This window comes from Rhinoderma darwinii, chromosome 3 (assembly GCF_050947455.1).
Source record: "Rhinoderma darwinii isolate aRhiDar2 chromosome 3, aRhiDar2.hap1, whole genome shotgun sequence".
Classification (NCBI taxonomy): Eukaryota; Metazoa; Chordata; class Amphibia; order Anura; family Rhinodermatidae; genus Rhinoderma; species Rhinoderma darwinii.
Genome location: NC_134689.1, coordinates 399,340,416 through 399,356,666, shown reverse-complemented (window position 1 = coordinate 399,356,666; position 16,251 = coordinate 399,340,416). Strand labels below are relative to the sequence as shown.

The window sequence follows — 16,251 nt, the reverse complement described above, 5'->3', positions numbered from 1 at the left end:
AAACCATACCTAATAGAAATCCCAAAATATGCAATCCATATATAGCACGGTGCCGTTTCGGAGAGCAACAATTCAAAAAGAAAAAAACAAAAAATATTTTCCAAAACATACCAGGCACTCTTTGGGATAAGAATAATTTTATATAAATTTTTATTAAATTCCATATAAAAATATATTTTAAAGATTTTTCATATATAAATATATCTCTTTCCTCTTTTATCCATAATACAAAGATTTTTTATAGGAAAAGAAAAGGGTTTGAGAAAACACATTTGTTTCAAACTAGATGTACATAATTAAAAAAAAAAAAAAAAAAAAAAAAAAAATGTCTCCTGGCCAGGATACCAACACAGACTTTTATAACATTACTTCCATTAATTTATCCCCCTCTAAACACAATGACATGTCATGATGAGATATCTAGGTAATAGGTGTTCTATACATAAGCCAAAATCAGACCCATATAAGAGAATTGCTATAAGAACCGGTTCTGAAGATTTTTTTATCCAGACACCATTGGTCTCCGTTCACACTTGCGCTTTTTTCTTTTTACTCCTTCTTTTCTAATTTTGGTCCGAAACCAACAGAAACAGTTCCTCTTGTGTGATAGCAATGCAATTGTATATAAGGAGTTAAATATTCATCTTTAAATCTTCCTATACTCGGGGGCAGCCGAGATTTCACCCAAAGGTGAGCAAATTTAAGCAATGGAGCACGCTCCTACATTCAAGAGTCGGAATCCTGCTATGCTGGTATCCACGTTAAATTTTTATTCAGACACCATTGGTCTCAGTTCACACTTGCAGTTTTTGCTTTTTCCTCCTTCTTTTAAAATTTTGGTCCGAAACCAACAGGAGCAGTTCCTCTTATATAATAGCCATGCAAATATAGATAAAGAGTTGAATACTCATCTTTATGTTGATCTCGCAACTCAAGGTGGACTGATAGTAGTTATATTCTTGTACATAGGGGCAGTATTATAGTAGTTATATTCTTGTATATAGGGGGCAGTATTATAGTAGTTATATTCTTGTACATAGGGGGCATTATTATAGTAGTTATATTCTTGTACATAGTGGGCAGTATTATAGTAGTTATATTCTTTTATATAGGAGCAGTATTATAGTAGTTATATTCTTGTACATAGGGGACAGTATTATAGTAGTTATATTCTTGTATATAGGGGTCAGTATTATAGTAGTTATATTCTTGTACATAGGGGACAGTATTATAGTAGTTATATTCTTGTATATAAGGGGCAGTATTATAGTAGTTATATTCTTGTACATAGAAGGCAGTATTATACTAGTTATATTCTTGTACATAGGAGGCAGTATTATAGTAGTTATATTCTTGTATATAGGGAGCAGTATTATAGTAGTTATATTCTTGTATATAGGAGCAGTATTATAGTAGTTATATTCTTGTACATAGGGGGCAGTATTATAGTAGTTATATTCTTGTATATAGGGAGCAGTATTATAGTAGTTATATTCTTGTATATAGGGAGCAGTATTATAGTAGTTATATTCTTGTATATAGGAGCAGTATTATAGTAGTTATATTCTTGTATATAGGGGGCAGTATTATAGTAGTTATATTCTTGTATATAGGGAGCAGTATTATAGTAGTTATATTCTTGTATATAGGAGCAGTATTATAGTAGTTATATTCTTGTATATAGGGGGCAGTATTATAGTAGTTATATTCTTGTACATAGGGGCAGTATTATAGTAGTTATATCCTTGTACATAGGAGCAGTATTATAGTAGTTATATTCTTGTATATAGGAGGCAGTATTATAGTAGTTATATTCTTGTATATAGGAGGCAGTATTATAGTAGTTATATTCTGGTACATAGAGGGCAGTATTATACTAGTTATATTCTTGTATATAGGGGGCAGTATTATAGTAGTTATTTTCTTGTATATAGGGGCAGTATTACAGTAGTTATATTATTGTACGTAGGGGACAGTATTAGGGTAATATATATATATAATTATTAAAAATATGGGCAGGGAAACTTTATCACATTATTACATATGGACCGGTTGTTTTAGGGTTCATAAAAATCTCATATTTATTTTATAACAAATCTACAAACAGAATCGACATCAATTAAGAAATTAACTGGATTATAAAAGTGTATGCTCGTGTGGCACGCTTGCTGGTCCGTGGGTCTTTGGTACTCCTTGTAGACTCCTTATATTGTGGGCAGCAGCTGGGCAGTAAATACAAGGTTAGCTCCATTACACAACAACGTAGCCAAGTTACAGAGAGAGGAGATGCCGTGGTAACGGAAGAAGGTTTTGCGCAGAGCTTGGTATTTGGGGTCCTTCTCCCGTAGGCGCTTGTACCCTTCAATGTTGGCGCTCATCCCGATCTCTCCTCCCAGGCCATGCTCGCGCTCTATGTCCTGCATCTTAAACATGGCTTTGGTTGTGGCTGGAGAGAACCATCGAGCGTTGAGTGCGGATAGAATGAGTGAGATGAAGAAGAGAGCGATCTGCAAGATATATAGAAAGATAAGATGGACAGGAGGGTTTCTACCAGGGGCGTAACTACAGGCTGCAGTCACACCCGGGTCCTGATAACCTGAGGTGCCCAAGAGATTCCTCTGCCCCATATGTGGAGACCAGTACTATGAAGATGCGTGATTGTTAAGAACGCCCAGTTACAGATTTTGCATCAGGAACACCAAGTTACGCCACTGGTTTCCACTTATAGCTACCAGCGCCCACAACCAGCTGGTGCCGGGCACGGACTTCTAACATGACTTTTCCCATGATGCAATAATAATGGTGTTAAGAGACTTAAGCAGAGCTGGAGGGGGTCAGACATATTACAGTGCACCACTTATCTGTTACCCCAAATTTCAGCATCCCAAAACTTCCACTTGGGGGTCCCATTCATATACATCTGGATATGGTTGTAATTTAAGAGGTTGTCCCATCCAGACAGCCCCCTTTTAATGTGTATCACTCTGCTCTGACTAGGAGGGGGTTACTGAGAAAGGGACAGCCCTCTATGACGTCAATATGTCCTAACTGGGCAGATGGAAAGGGTTTGTCCAGATAGGACAACCCCTGTATGGTCAATAGAAGCTGCAGGAGTTGATCGGACCCCAAAATGGATTAGGGGATCAGTGCTCCATAAGTAAGCTCAATCATTTCTTCTGATAACGACAGGTCGGGAGTGCTCCCCCTACTGGCATTTAGCTATTACTGCAGGGGACACCACTACAAATCCTTCATGTCCCCTCCAGCATACACAGCAGTCATGGGACCTTCTATAGTATTTTCTTGATCCCACAGCACTCCGTGTTTCAGGGGTGAGTGAATAGGCTTCCACGCCAACGTATTAAAAAATGGGAACTCCGCACTCCAAGGTATTATGCAATAAGTGATATTTTATTTCACATATAGCGAAAAGTAGTAATCCAAAAATAGGTTAACGTTTCGGTCTATACATTCGACCTTCTTCAGACGCTACAGAAATCAAAAAAAGTAAGAGCAAATCCACAAATATATACATTCAATATGAATCTCCCCTAGGCTTAGGTGGAGATAAATGGAAGTTCACACACTGGTATACAGAAGTTTATCTATAGCTAGATCTGTTTTACAGCATATGGATCATTTTGAAGAATACATAGTACAAAATGCATTTATGGGAGAGGAAGACACAGAGAGGGTAACTGTGAGAGGACCATGGTACAGAGCGCTCATTGAAATGGTTACTAGTAATAAAGCAATGAGATTTAAGGAAAAAAACGGAACTGTATATCCTACAATATGGTGTCAGTATTTACTGAAATGAATAGAATGATACTACTTGTTAGGTCCTACAACTTTGATGGACATAATCTTTAGCCTATCAGAGGACACACTGCAGTCACATCCTGCCCTAACTCTGATGGACATAATCTTTATCCTATCAGAGGATATGCTACAATCTCATCCTGCCCCGAAAGAATGACGAGTCACACCTGGACTGACGCAATTGACGTCTAAACACCTGCTCGCGGTCACATGACCTGATCCATATATAGCACACTGGTGACTACCTGGACAGCGCCATTACCTAACAGCGGCCGAGGTCGCAAGCGGCGCATATCCATATCCACGGACGTAATCCGGTAAGCAGCCTTTACATCCAGGGCCTGACCACCACTGATTATTACCCACTTTTGGGGCCAGCTCATTCTGTACTGACTATATTGCGCTATCACCACATAGAGTTACAGATTGTATACACTAGTATATCCTGACTTGCTACAGGGGATACTCGTCATAGTTATATATAACTTTGGAATACTCTCTATACTCCTTGACGCTGTTAATACTATGCCGGTTGGAGTACATTGTGTGGACCAATTTAGAGTTCTCTACTCTTTTTGTGTTTTTTGTTTACTACTATCATTCTATTCATTTCAGTAAATACTGACACCATAGTGTAGGATATACAGTTCCGTTTTTTTCTTAAATCTCATTGCTTTATTACTAGTAACCATTTCAATGTGTGCTCTGTACCAATATCATATCACAGTTACTCTCTCCGTGTCTTCCTCTCCCATAAATGTATTCTTCAAAATGACCCATACGCTGTAAAACAGATAGATAGATAAACTTCTGTATACCAGTATGTGAACTTCCATTTATCTCCACCTAAGCCTGGGGGAGATTCATATTGAATGTATATATTTGTGGATTTGATCTTACTTTTTTTTTATTTCTGTAGTGTCTGAAGAAGGTCGAATGTATAGACCGAAACGTTAACCTATTTTTGGATTACTACTTTTCGCTATATGTGAAATAAAATATCACTTATTGCATAATACCTTGGAGTGCGGAGTTCCCATTTTTTTATACCTTCTATAGTATCATTAGACGCCCTTATAGGGTATATGGAAACCTCTGGAATGGACACCCCTGTAAGAAGAAGAAGGAATGTATGTGAAGATGAATTCACTTCTATGCTTAGCCATAGGTAGAGGACTGACCTGCGCACTTTCCGTCGCGGACAGCAGCTCCCGCGGATGATACGCTGCGTACACGGCCAGGTTCAGGAAGGAGAAGCACAAGACGATATGACCATAGAACGGGAACAGCTTACTCTGCACTAGCCCGAATGTATGGCGGGGAACCCCCCTGATCATCACGAAGCCTGCGGAGACAGCAGACGTATACGTCACCCACGCCAGATCGGGATTAATGATCGCCATGGCGACATATCTCCAGATACATGGGATATATCACCTGCCACAAACGTCACCCAGCACTGCATGCCCCATGACGCGGACAGCACCAGGAGGTAGACCACCTTCACCAGACTCCCGGGCTCCCCCTCACTCACCATCCTGCAAAGAAGGACAAATGTTCACTATTACCACTGGTATATGACATATAAAGAATTACTACCCCCATCATATCTCCGGCTTTCACTACCATGTCTGTGCTGAGTCATTGTACCTCATGGAAACCATCCAGCAGATAAGGAGGGAGCTGTACAGTATAACCGGCTGCGTGTGGCTCGTCAGTCTCGGAGCAACCTGTACGTGGCCAACAGCTATTTACCTAACATATGCCCTATTAGGGACCCTCAGGACCCCCATTATTAGCCACACAATGCATTACATGGCCTCCTGGACAAAACCGCCTCAGCTGATCATCAGGGTGGCACTTTTTCATGGAGAGGGGTCGAGCACATATATTATTTCTACAATGGGGAGATAAGTGGCTGCCAGGCACATTTGGCGCCGCTTATGCATAAGAAAAAAAAAGGTTAAACATCCAAACTATGTCCCCGTCCCCCCCAATAGGGGACATCTGGGAGCATGTCTGATTTATTCCTCACCCTTTTCAAGATCACAGCTTGCTGTCATTAAACAGAAACATCTATTGTTGCCGGGCTCGTTACAGTGTATCAGCGCACTCTCTTGTAACGGGCCCTGCAGCTGTGTCTTTTCACTAACCGGCACCGAGCAGAGATCTTGTAGTGGTTCTGTGGGCTGCTCATTTCTCAGGGATGTCTCTAGAGTTTCTTTAACATGGTACTGCACTTCATTCTGGGCATGAATCGTGGTACATGTTGGCAGCAGGAGGGGGTGTTTAAGTCTACATGCGCCGCCTTGTAGCAAAGCAGAAAGGTGTTGGAGTTCCCCTTTAATAACAACCATTCTGATAATGGATTGAATCACTTTGGACGCCATTTTCAGGCTCTGCCAGATGGGATATCTCTGTCCCCCCCCCCATAGGAAACAATAAACAGCTCTGCGGGGGGGACTACAAATCCCAGCAAGCCTAGATAAGCTTCCAAAACAGGAACCAAACATACATAGAGGGACATTAGCGGAAATACGTGACGTCATTACGTCAGCCGTCCCCTGTACCTGACAATCGTCTACTTCACGGTCTGAGAGCAGCAGAACAACTGACAGTTACTTCCGGGTTGCCTGCGAAATCTTTGCTCCTAATGACGTCACCATCAACCGGTTTTCGGTGATTGGGCCTGCAGGGGTAGCTCAGTGTTTTCGGACCAATCGCATACGCTCTGCTTCCTTAGTAACCGTTACCAAGGGAAGGGGTCTGGAATACCTGTGGACTACGGAAGCAGGGTTAAGGCAAAATAGTCTACCTTTTCTCTGTTTGCATGCTGTCATGGCTGCCGTCTGTCGGGCTACCTCTGTTCATGGTTGAATCTTAGTAGAACCCCCCCCCCAATAATGATGATGATGATAATAATGCATACCAACAAGCCTTCTACATTTGTATATACGGTGCCACCATGTTAGCCACAGTTCCTCTATTAGAGTGCCAGCTAGTGTGCCCTAACAATAGTGCCAGCCACAGTGCCCCCATAAAAATGCCCTTATATGAGTGTTAATGTGTGCCCTCAAGAGTGGTAGCCACAGTCCCCCAAGAAATGTTAGCCACATCAGTACCAGCCGCAGTGCTCCTATAAGGCTCTAGTCACATCAGGTCTAAGGGCTATGTTCAGTGTATACGCCAGGTAAATCTCCTAATGTATGCGTCCCGATGTATGGCACTGTATACCATAAAGTAGCACACGCATCCATGGGCTCCCATGTTAAAAAAAACGTACACTTTTTTTTGCAGTGGCCGACTGTATAGGAAAGCTGCAGGCTGTGATTTATAGTAAAAAAAAAAAAGTATATCAACATATACCTGGCCGGCGGATGCCAGAAAGAGGCTCCTAGTAACCGTCAGGTCTATAGACGCGGTCTGTGCACCGAGCGTGGTCACATGACCATACCCTAACAGAGACATCAACAGTGTTCTCATAACCGTGACCGTCAGATTTACTGGGACTGGCATTTCATACGCCAGTCTTACACAGAGGTCCGTGGAGTGAGATGTGACAAATGTATTATGAAGCGCTCGTATCTAAATAAATTTGTCACATCTTGAAATCTGCATATTTTTGTGCAAACCAGGCGTGCACCAAAATTTGCAACTTTTTTACGCCAGAATTCTGGTGTAAAGCCTTTAATAAATTTCCCCCACAGTGCCCCATATTAGTGACCGTCACAGAGCTCCATAATAGTGACAGTCACTGTGCCCCATATTAGTGACAGTCACAGAGCTCCATAATAGTGACAGTCACAGTGCCCCATATTAGTGACAGTCACAGTGCCCCATAATAGTGACAGTCACAGTGCCCCATATTAGTGACAGTCACAGAGCTCCATAATAGTGACAGTCACTGTGCCCCATATTAGTGACAGTCACAGAGCCCCATATTAGTGACAGTCACAGAGCCCCATATTAGTGACAGTCACAGAGCCCCATAATAGTGACAGTCACAGAACCCCATAATAGACAGTCACAGTGCCCCATAATAGTGACAGTCACAGAGCTCCATAATAGTGACAGCCACAGAGCCCCATAATAGTGACAGTCACAGAGCTCCATAATAGTGAGTCACAGTGCCCCATATTAGTGACAGTCACAGAGCCCCATAATAGTGACAGTCACAGTGCCCCATAATAGTGACAGTCACAGAGCCCCATAATAGTGAGTCACAGAGCCCCATAATAGTGACAGTCACAGAGCCCCATAATAGTGACAGTCACAGAGCCCCATAATAGTGACAGTCACAGAGCTCCATAATAGTGACAGTCACAGAGCCCCATAATAGTGACAGTCACAGAGCCCCATATTAGTGACAGTCACAGAGCTCCATAATAGTGACAGTCACAGGGCTCCATAATAGTGACCATCACAGTGCCCCATAATAGTGACAGTCACAGAGCCCCATAATAGTGACAGTCACAGAGCCTCATAATAGTGACAGTCACAGAGCTCCATAATAGTGACAGCCACAGAGCCCCATAATAGTGACAGTCACAGTGCCCCATAATAGTGACAGTCACAGTGCCCTATAATAGTGACAGTCACAGTGCCCTATAATAGTGACAGTCACAGTGCCCCATAATAGTGAACACCACAGTGACCCATAATAGTGAGTTAGTGTGCCATTCTAGTGACGGTCACAGTGCCCTATAATTGTAACAGTCAGTGCCTCATAATAGTGACAGTCTCAGTGCCTCATAATAGTGACAGCCTCAGTGCCTCATAGTAGTGAAATCCTCAGTGCACCATAATGGTGACAGTCACAGTGCCCCATAAAAGTTAACAGTTACATAGCTCCATAATAGTGGCAGTCACAGTGCCCGATAATAGTGACAGTCACAGTGCCCCATAATAGTGACCGTCACAGTGCCCCATAATAGTGACAGGCACAGTGCCCCATAATAGTGACCGTAACAGTGCCCCATAATAGTGACAGTCACAGTGCCCCATAATAGTGACAGTCACAGTGCCCCATAATAGTGGCAGTCACAGTGCACAATAATAGTGACAGTCACAGTGCCCCATAATAGTGACCGTCACAGTGCCTCATATTAGTAACAGTCGCAGTACCCCATAATAGTGACAGTCACAGAGCTCCATAATAGTGACCGCCTCAGTGCCTCATAATAGTGACAGTCACAGTGCCCCATAATAGTGACAGTTACAGAGCTCCATAATAGTGGCAGTCACAGTGCCCGATAATAGTGACAGTCACAGAGCTCCATAATAGTGACAGTCACAGTGCCCCATAATAGTGACAGTTACAGAGCTCCATAATAGTGGCAGTCACAGTGCCCGATAATAGTGACAGTCACAGTGCCCCATAATAGTGACAGCCTCAGTGCCTCATAATAGTGACAGTCTCAGTGCCTCATAATAGTGACAGCCTCAGTGCCTCATAATAGTGACAGCCTCAGTGCCTCATAATAGTGACAGACATAATATTGTCATAAAAGTGACCGCTACAGTTCCCCATAGAGTGCCCAACAACAGTGGCAGAAACACTCAGCAGTGCCCTTAACAATATTTGGTGCTTCCTGTGTATCTAAAATCGGTGTTTAGGCCGGTTGAATTACAATGCTGGGCCCTCCACAAACCCAGGGATGGGAAGGGTGAAGCTCCGCGATTGCAGATGGCAAAGAAGGACAGGTACAAGTCCACCTTGGTCACACCTTCTAAACCACTCCGGCTCATACCCTCAAGATAATACTGACAATACTTATAGTATTGCCCATCATGCCAGGTCCTATGGATGGTGCACTCCTCTCCATATCTGCTGGTCTGGATGTCGGTGATATGTGATGGACGTCGCTGTATTCGTGTATCTCCGCATTGAAGAGAAGCCATTGCTGTGTGACAGACATGAGACCTCCTGACAGGTCTTCACAGGTCACCCGGCCTCCTCAGCAGGTTGGATAATTGGAGTGACAGCCATTTTCCACATTGTAGGTTTGTATTACTTTTATTCCAAGCGCTTCTTGCCGCGTAGAGGATGAAGATTGACGCTCTGCAGTCTCCAGTGTCACCAGGGTTGGTGTAAGCTGAACATAGACCGTTCCGGCCAAAGATAAAAGAAAGCATGGTACGGATCCGTAATATGACACTCCCATTGTGGAGGCCGGGATTAGACAAACCTCCCACACAGGCCGATTCAGCCTTTAGATGCCACAATCAATAGTGATCGCGGAATCTTAGTAGTGTAAACAAAGGAATGGGACTACCCTTGTTTCACGTGGTTGACGATTTTACACTATGTTTATATTTCCGTCATGGCCTCCAGTTACAACGGAAGTCATGACGCTCTGTCGGATCAGTAGTACAACGAAATCCATATGGCGCCTGACAGACCCCATTAACTCATAATGGGGTCCATTGGAAATCCATCAAGGTTACTGTTGTTTTGACGGCAAGAATAGCACTGGATGCTGCGCTGTTCTGTCCATCAAAAGTGACGAAACTGCTGATTGAACCCCCAATACAGCCCCCGAACGGCAATGTGAACAGGGCCTTAACCTGACAGACCGAAGTCTAAGTAAAAATTTCTGTTAGGGCAAACCTTAGAAATTCCAATACATGTAAGGCCTCGTTTACATCTGCGTAGGAGGCTCCGTTACGGGCCTCTGTCGCAGATCCGGCCGAGATTGACGGAAACAATAGCCGTAAAACCACGGACGCCCTGACAGAAAGCCGACGGAACCCATTAAAGTCAATGGGTTCCATTGGCCGCCGGTGGTTTCTGTGGTGCAACGGAACCGTTGCTTCCGGTTTACCTTGTCCTGCTCCTCTGACGGAGCAGAGCAACGGAAAACCACGACGCAAGTGTGAACATAGTCTTAGATAAGAACAAAAGTCCCCAAGTGGGACTAAACAAAATGTTACATAAAATGAAATAAATGCAATGTAAATAAAATCGCACAATACAAACATAAAATAAACATAAATTTTATTAAACAAATCTCACAAATAATACAATATACACAGTACATATTTGGTATCCCTGTAACCATAACGACCCATACTATAAAGCAATGATTATTGGTGTATGATGAACAGCAAAAAAAAAGTGAAAAAAACATTAATCAAATTCCTTTTTTTAATTCTTTTCACCATTATACAAAAATCCTATAAATTTAGCATAAAATTATTTCTACCCTACAATAATTCCTAAAAAACAAATCTACAAATCTTCCTGCAGAAAACAAGATCGTATAAAGCTACGCAACAAAAAGTTATGGCTGTCGAAATGTAAAGAGGCAAAAAAAATAATAATATGCGGTCCTATAAGCCAAAAATGATTGAGCGTCGTGGCCCCTTCACTGTGCGGTCAGACTTTTTAGGCAGATCCTGAGCCCCTTCGAGGGATTCAGTTCTCTTCATATGGCTCATATGGCAAAGTTGTCACCAGAGCGGTAAGACCGAGGGTACCGATGGGTCCTTACCATGTATAGCCGCATCCCACAATCCAGGGGTGTTTAGGGCAAATATAGAATAAATCCCTATACTAATGGTAGTATATATGATACATTATGATGATTACATGATAAAACACACATTTTCCTGAGATGTCCAGTAGGGGGTGTTGTTCCTGTGTCAGGGCTCAGGTATGAAGAGGTGGGTGTTATGATCATACAGCATATGCCGTCAGCCTACTAATAAGCCCCCCGCAGCTGTTACTCTCCTCCTCTTCCCTCCATCACACTAGTCTTTTCCTCATCCGCTCATTGTCCGTCCCAATCCTCCTCACCCCGATCTATCTCCGCTCATTGTCCCTTTTTTCCCCCCTAATTTCTTACTATTTTTGCCATCAGTGCTTTTCTTATCTGGTTTTTTTTCCATTTCCATATTCTTTTCCCCCTTATTCATCTATTACGTTCTCCTTCCCCTAATAATTATCCCAATATTGTTTCCCTTTTTGTGTTTTCCATTAATCTTTCCTACCCCTTCTCCTTGAAGACTGTGATTAGGGAGCCAGCTGTCTCTCCGCCCTCTGAGCTGAAATCCCGGAGCGTGATAGGGAGGGGGATATCTCCACGATGCCAGCAGGTCTGTGCAAAGATGGGACTGGAGGGGGCACATTACTTCATGGGGATTGTCAGTACAATTCATAAATGCCAAGCGTAATCCATGTCACATCATCATACCAGAGATCACAGGTGCCCTATTATTACCCCAAAAATGGCATGAGCCTCTAATTACCCCAGTAGCATCTTATTACAGTAACCCGGCTCCTGATCCTCTTATTACCCCTGTAGCATCTTATTACAGTAACCCGGCTCCTGATCCTCTTATTACCCTGTAACATCTTATTACAGTAACCCGGCTCCTGATCCTCTTATTACCTCTGTAACATCTTATTACAGTAACCCGGCTCCTAATCCTCTTATTACCCTGTAACATCTTATTACAGTAACCCGGCTCCTGATCCTCTTATTACCCTGTAACCTCTTATTACAGTAACCCGGCTCCTGATCCTCTTATTACCCTGTAACATCTTATTACAGTAACCCGGCTCCTGATCCTCTTATTACCCTGTAACATCTTATTACAGTAACCCGGCTCCTGATCCTCTTATTACCCTGTAACATCTTATTACAGTAACCCGGCGCCTGATCCTCTTATTACCCTGTAACATCTTATTACAGTAACCCGGCGCCTGATCCTCTTATTACCCTGTAACATCTTATTACAGTAACCCGGCTCCTGATCCTCTTATTACCATGTAACATCTTATTACAGTAACCCGGCTCCTGATCCTCTTATTACCCTGTAACATCTTATTACAGTAACCCGACTCCTGATCCTCTTATTACCCTGTAACATCTTATTACAGTAACCCGGCTCCTGATCCTCTTATTACCCTGTAACATCTTATTACAGTAACCCGGCTCCTGATCCTCTTATTACCCTGTAACATCTTATTACAGTAACCCGACTCCTGATCCTCTTATTACCCTGTAACATCTTATTACAGTAACCCGGCTCCTGATCCTCTTATTACCCTGTAACATCTTATTACAGTAACCCGGCTCCTGAGCCTCTTATTACCCTGTAACATCTTATTACAGTAACCCGGCTCCTGATCCTCTTATTACCCTGTAACATCTTATTACAGTAACCCGGCTCCTGATCCTCTTATTACCCCTGTAACATCTTATTACAGCAACCCGGCTCCTGATCCTCTTATTACCCTGTAACATCTTATTACAGTAACCCGGCTCCTGATCCTCTTATTACCCTGTAACATCTTATTACAGTAACCCGGCTCCTGATCCTCTTATTACCCTGTAACATCTTATTACAGTAACCCGGCTCCTGAGCCTCTTATTACCCTGTAACATCTTATTACAGTAACCCTGATCCTCTTATTACCCTGTAACATCTTATTACAGTAACCCGGCTCCTGATCCTCTTATTACCCTGTAACATCTTATTACAGTAACCCGGCTCCTGATCCTCTTATTACCCCTGTAACATCTTATTACAGTAACCCGGCTCCTGAGCCTCTTATTACCCTGTAACATCTTATTACAGTAACCCGGCTCCTGATCCTCTTCTTACCCTGTAACATCTTATTCCAGTAACCCGGCTCCTGATCCTCTTATTACCCCTGTAACATCTTATTACAGTAATCCGGCTCCTGATCCTCTTATTACCCTGTAACATCTTATTACAGTAACACGGCTCCTGATCCTCTTATTACCCTGTAACATCTTATTACAGTAACCCGGATCCTGCTCCTCTTATTACCATGTAACATCTTATTACAGTAACCCGGCTCCTTATCCTCTTATTACCCTGTAACATCTTATTACAGTAACCCGGCTCCTGATCCTCTAATTACCCTGTAACACCTTATTACAGTAACCCGGCTCCTGATCCTCTTATTACCCTGTAACCTCTTATTACAATAACCCGGCTCCTGATTCTCTTATTACCCTGTAACATCTTATTACAGTAACCCGGCTCCTGATCCTCTTATTACCCCTGTAACATCTTATTACAGTAACCCGGCTCCTGATCCTCTTATTACCCCTGTAACATCTTATTACAGTAACCCGGCTCCTGATCCTCTTATTACCCCTGTAACATCTTATTACAGTAACCCGGCTCCTGATCCTCTTATTACCCCTGTAACATCTTATTACAGTAACCCGGCTCCTGATCCCCTTATTACCCTGTAACATCTTATTACAGTAACCCGGCTCCTGATCCTCTTATTACCCTGTAACATCTTATTACAGTAACCCGGCTCCTGATCCTCTTATTACCCCTGTAACATCTTATTACAGTAACCCGGCTCCTGATCCTCTTATTACCCCTGTAACATCTTATTACAGTAACCCGGCTCCTGATCCTCTTATTACCCCTGTAACATCTTATTACAGTAACCCGGCTCCTGATCCTCTTATTACCCCTGTAACATCTTATTACAGTAACCCGGCTCCTGATCCCCTTATTACCCTGTAACATCTTATTACAGTAACCCGGCTCCTGATCCCCTTATTACCCTGTAACATCTTATTACAGTAACCAGGCTCCTGAGCCTCTTATTACCATGTAACATCTTATTACAGTAACCCGGCTCCTGATCCTCTTATTACCCTGTAACATCTTATTACAGTAACCCGGCTCCTGATCCCCTTATTACCCTGTAACATCTTATTACAGTAACCCGGCTCCTGATCCTCTTATTACCATGTAACATCTTATTACAGTAACCCGGCTCCTGATCCTCTTATTACCCTGTAACATCTTATTATAGTAACCCGGCTCCTGATCCTCTTATTACCATGTAACATCTTATTACAGTACCCAGCTCCTGATCCTCTTATTACCCTGTAACATCTTATTACAGTAACCCGGCTCCTGATCCCCTTATTACCCTGTAACATCTTATTACAGTAACCCGGCTCCTGATCCTCTTATTACCCTGTAACATCTTATTACAGTAACCGGGCTCCTGATCCTCTTATTACCCTGTAACATCTTATTACAGTAACCCGACTCCTGATCCTCTTATTACCCCTGTAACATCTTATTACAGTAACTCGGCTCCTGATCCTCTTATTACCATGTAACATCTTATTACAGTAACTCGGCTCCTGATCCTCTTATTACCCTGTAACATCTTATTACAGTAACCCGGCTCCTGATCCTCTTATTACCATGTAACATCTTATTACAGTAACCCGGCTCCTGATCCTCTTATTACCCTGTAACATCTTATTACAGTAACCCGGCTCCTGAGCCTCTTATTACCCTGTAACATCTTATTACAGTAACCCGGCTCCTGAGCCTCTTATTACCCTGTAACATCTTATTACAGTAACCCGGCTCCTGATCCTCTTATTACCCCTGTAACTTCTTATTACAGTAACCCGGCTCCTGAGCCTCTCATAACCCCAGTAACATCTTATTACAGTAACCCGGCTCCTGATCCTCTTATTACCCTGTAACGTCTTATTACAGTAACCCGGCTCCTGATCCTCTTATTACCCTGTAACATCTTATTACAGCAACCCATCTCCTGATCCTCTTATTACCCCTGTAACATCTTATTACAGTAACTCGGCTCGTGATCCTCTTATTACCATGTAACATCTTATTACAGTAACCCGGCTCCTGATCCTCTTATTACCCTGTAACATCTTATTACAGTAACCCGGCTCCTGATCCCCTTATTACCCTGTAACATCTTATTACAGTAACCCGGCTCCTGATCCTCTTATTACCATGTAACATCTTATTACAGTAACCCGGCTCCTGATCCTCTTATTACCCTGTAACATCTTATTATAGTAACCCGGCTCCTGATCCTCTTATTACCATGTAACATCTTATTACAGTACCCAGCTCCTGATCCTCTTATTACCCTGTAACATCTTATTACAGTAACCCGGCTCCTGATCCCCTTATTACCCTGTAACATCTTATTACAGTAACCCGGCTCCTGATCCTCTTATTACCCTGTAACATCTTATTACAGTAACCTGGCTCCTGATCCTCTTATTACCCTGTAACATCTTATTACAGTAACCCGACTCCTGATCCTCTTATTACCCCTGTAACTTCTTATTACAGTAACCCGGCTCCTGAGCCTCTCATAACCCCAGTAACATCTTATTACAGTAACCCGGCTCCTGATCCTCTTATTACCCTGTAACATCTTATTACAGCAACCCATCTCCTGATCCTCTTATTACCCCTGTAACATCTTATTACAGTAACTCGGCTCGTGATCCTCTTATTACCATGTAACATCTTATTACAGTAACCCGGCTCCTGGTCCTCTTATTACAGTAACCCGGCTCTTGATCCTATTATTACCCCTGTAACATCTTATTACAGTACCCTGGCTCCTGATCCTCTTATTAC

General features: G+C 42.7%; 2 protein-coding genes across 4 annotated transcripts in view; one reads left to right on the top strand and one right to left on the bottom strand.

The window, feature by feature from the left end:
• Positions 1–2,052: 2,052 nt before the first annotated feature.
• TMEM205 (transmembrane protein 205) lies at positions 2,053–6,515 on the bottom strand. The gene is made up of 4 exons (XM_075855481.1): positions 6,393–6,515; positions 5,260–5,360; positions 5,004–5,167; positions 2,053–2,507 (listed from the first exon to the last, which is right to left on the bottom strand). Exons 2-4 carry the CDS (start codon positions 5,357–5,359, stop codon positions 2,205–2,207), a joined length of 567 nt encoding a protein of 188 aa, XP_075711596.1. The 5' UTR covers position 5,360; positions 6,393–6,515; the 3' UTR covers positions 2,053–2,204.
• A 5,014-nt stretch (positions 6,516–11,529) lies between these two features.
• PLPPR2 (phospholipid phosphatase related 2) overlaps positions 11,530–16,251 on the top strand; it is a 42,990-nt gene continuing 38,268 nt past the window's right edge. Inside the window, exon 1 of one of the 3 annotated variants that reach the window (XM_075859075.1) lies at positions 11,530–11,919. In XM_075859075.1, the coding sequence (XP_075715190.1) occupies positions 11,910–11,919 (10 nt within the window). In that variant the 5' untranslated portion in view covers positions 11,530–11,909. The remainder of the gene's footprint in view (positions 11,920–16,251) is intronic. The other 2 variants (XM_075859077.1, XM_075859074.1) reach the window with 2 other exon arrangements.

Coding starts and splice junctions, on each gene's coding strand:
- TMEM205 (XM_075855481.1), bottom strand. CDS start 5,359: ATGGTGAGTGAGGGGGAGCCCGGGAGTCTGGTGAAGGTGGTCTACCTC. Junction 5,168..5,259: donor CTGGGTGACGTTTGTGGCAG/GTGATATATCCC, acceptor CTGTCTCCGCAG/GCTTCGTGATGATCAGGGGG. Junction 2,508..5,003: donor CCGCGACGGAAAGTGCGCAG/GTCAGTCCTCTA, acceptor TATATCTTGCAG/ATCGCTCTCTTCTTCATCTC.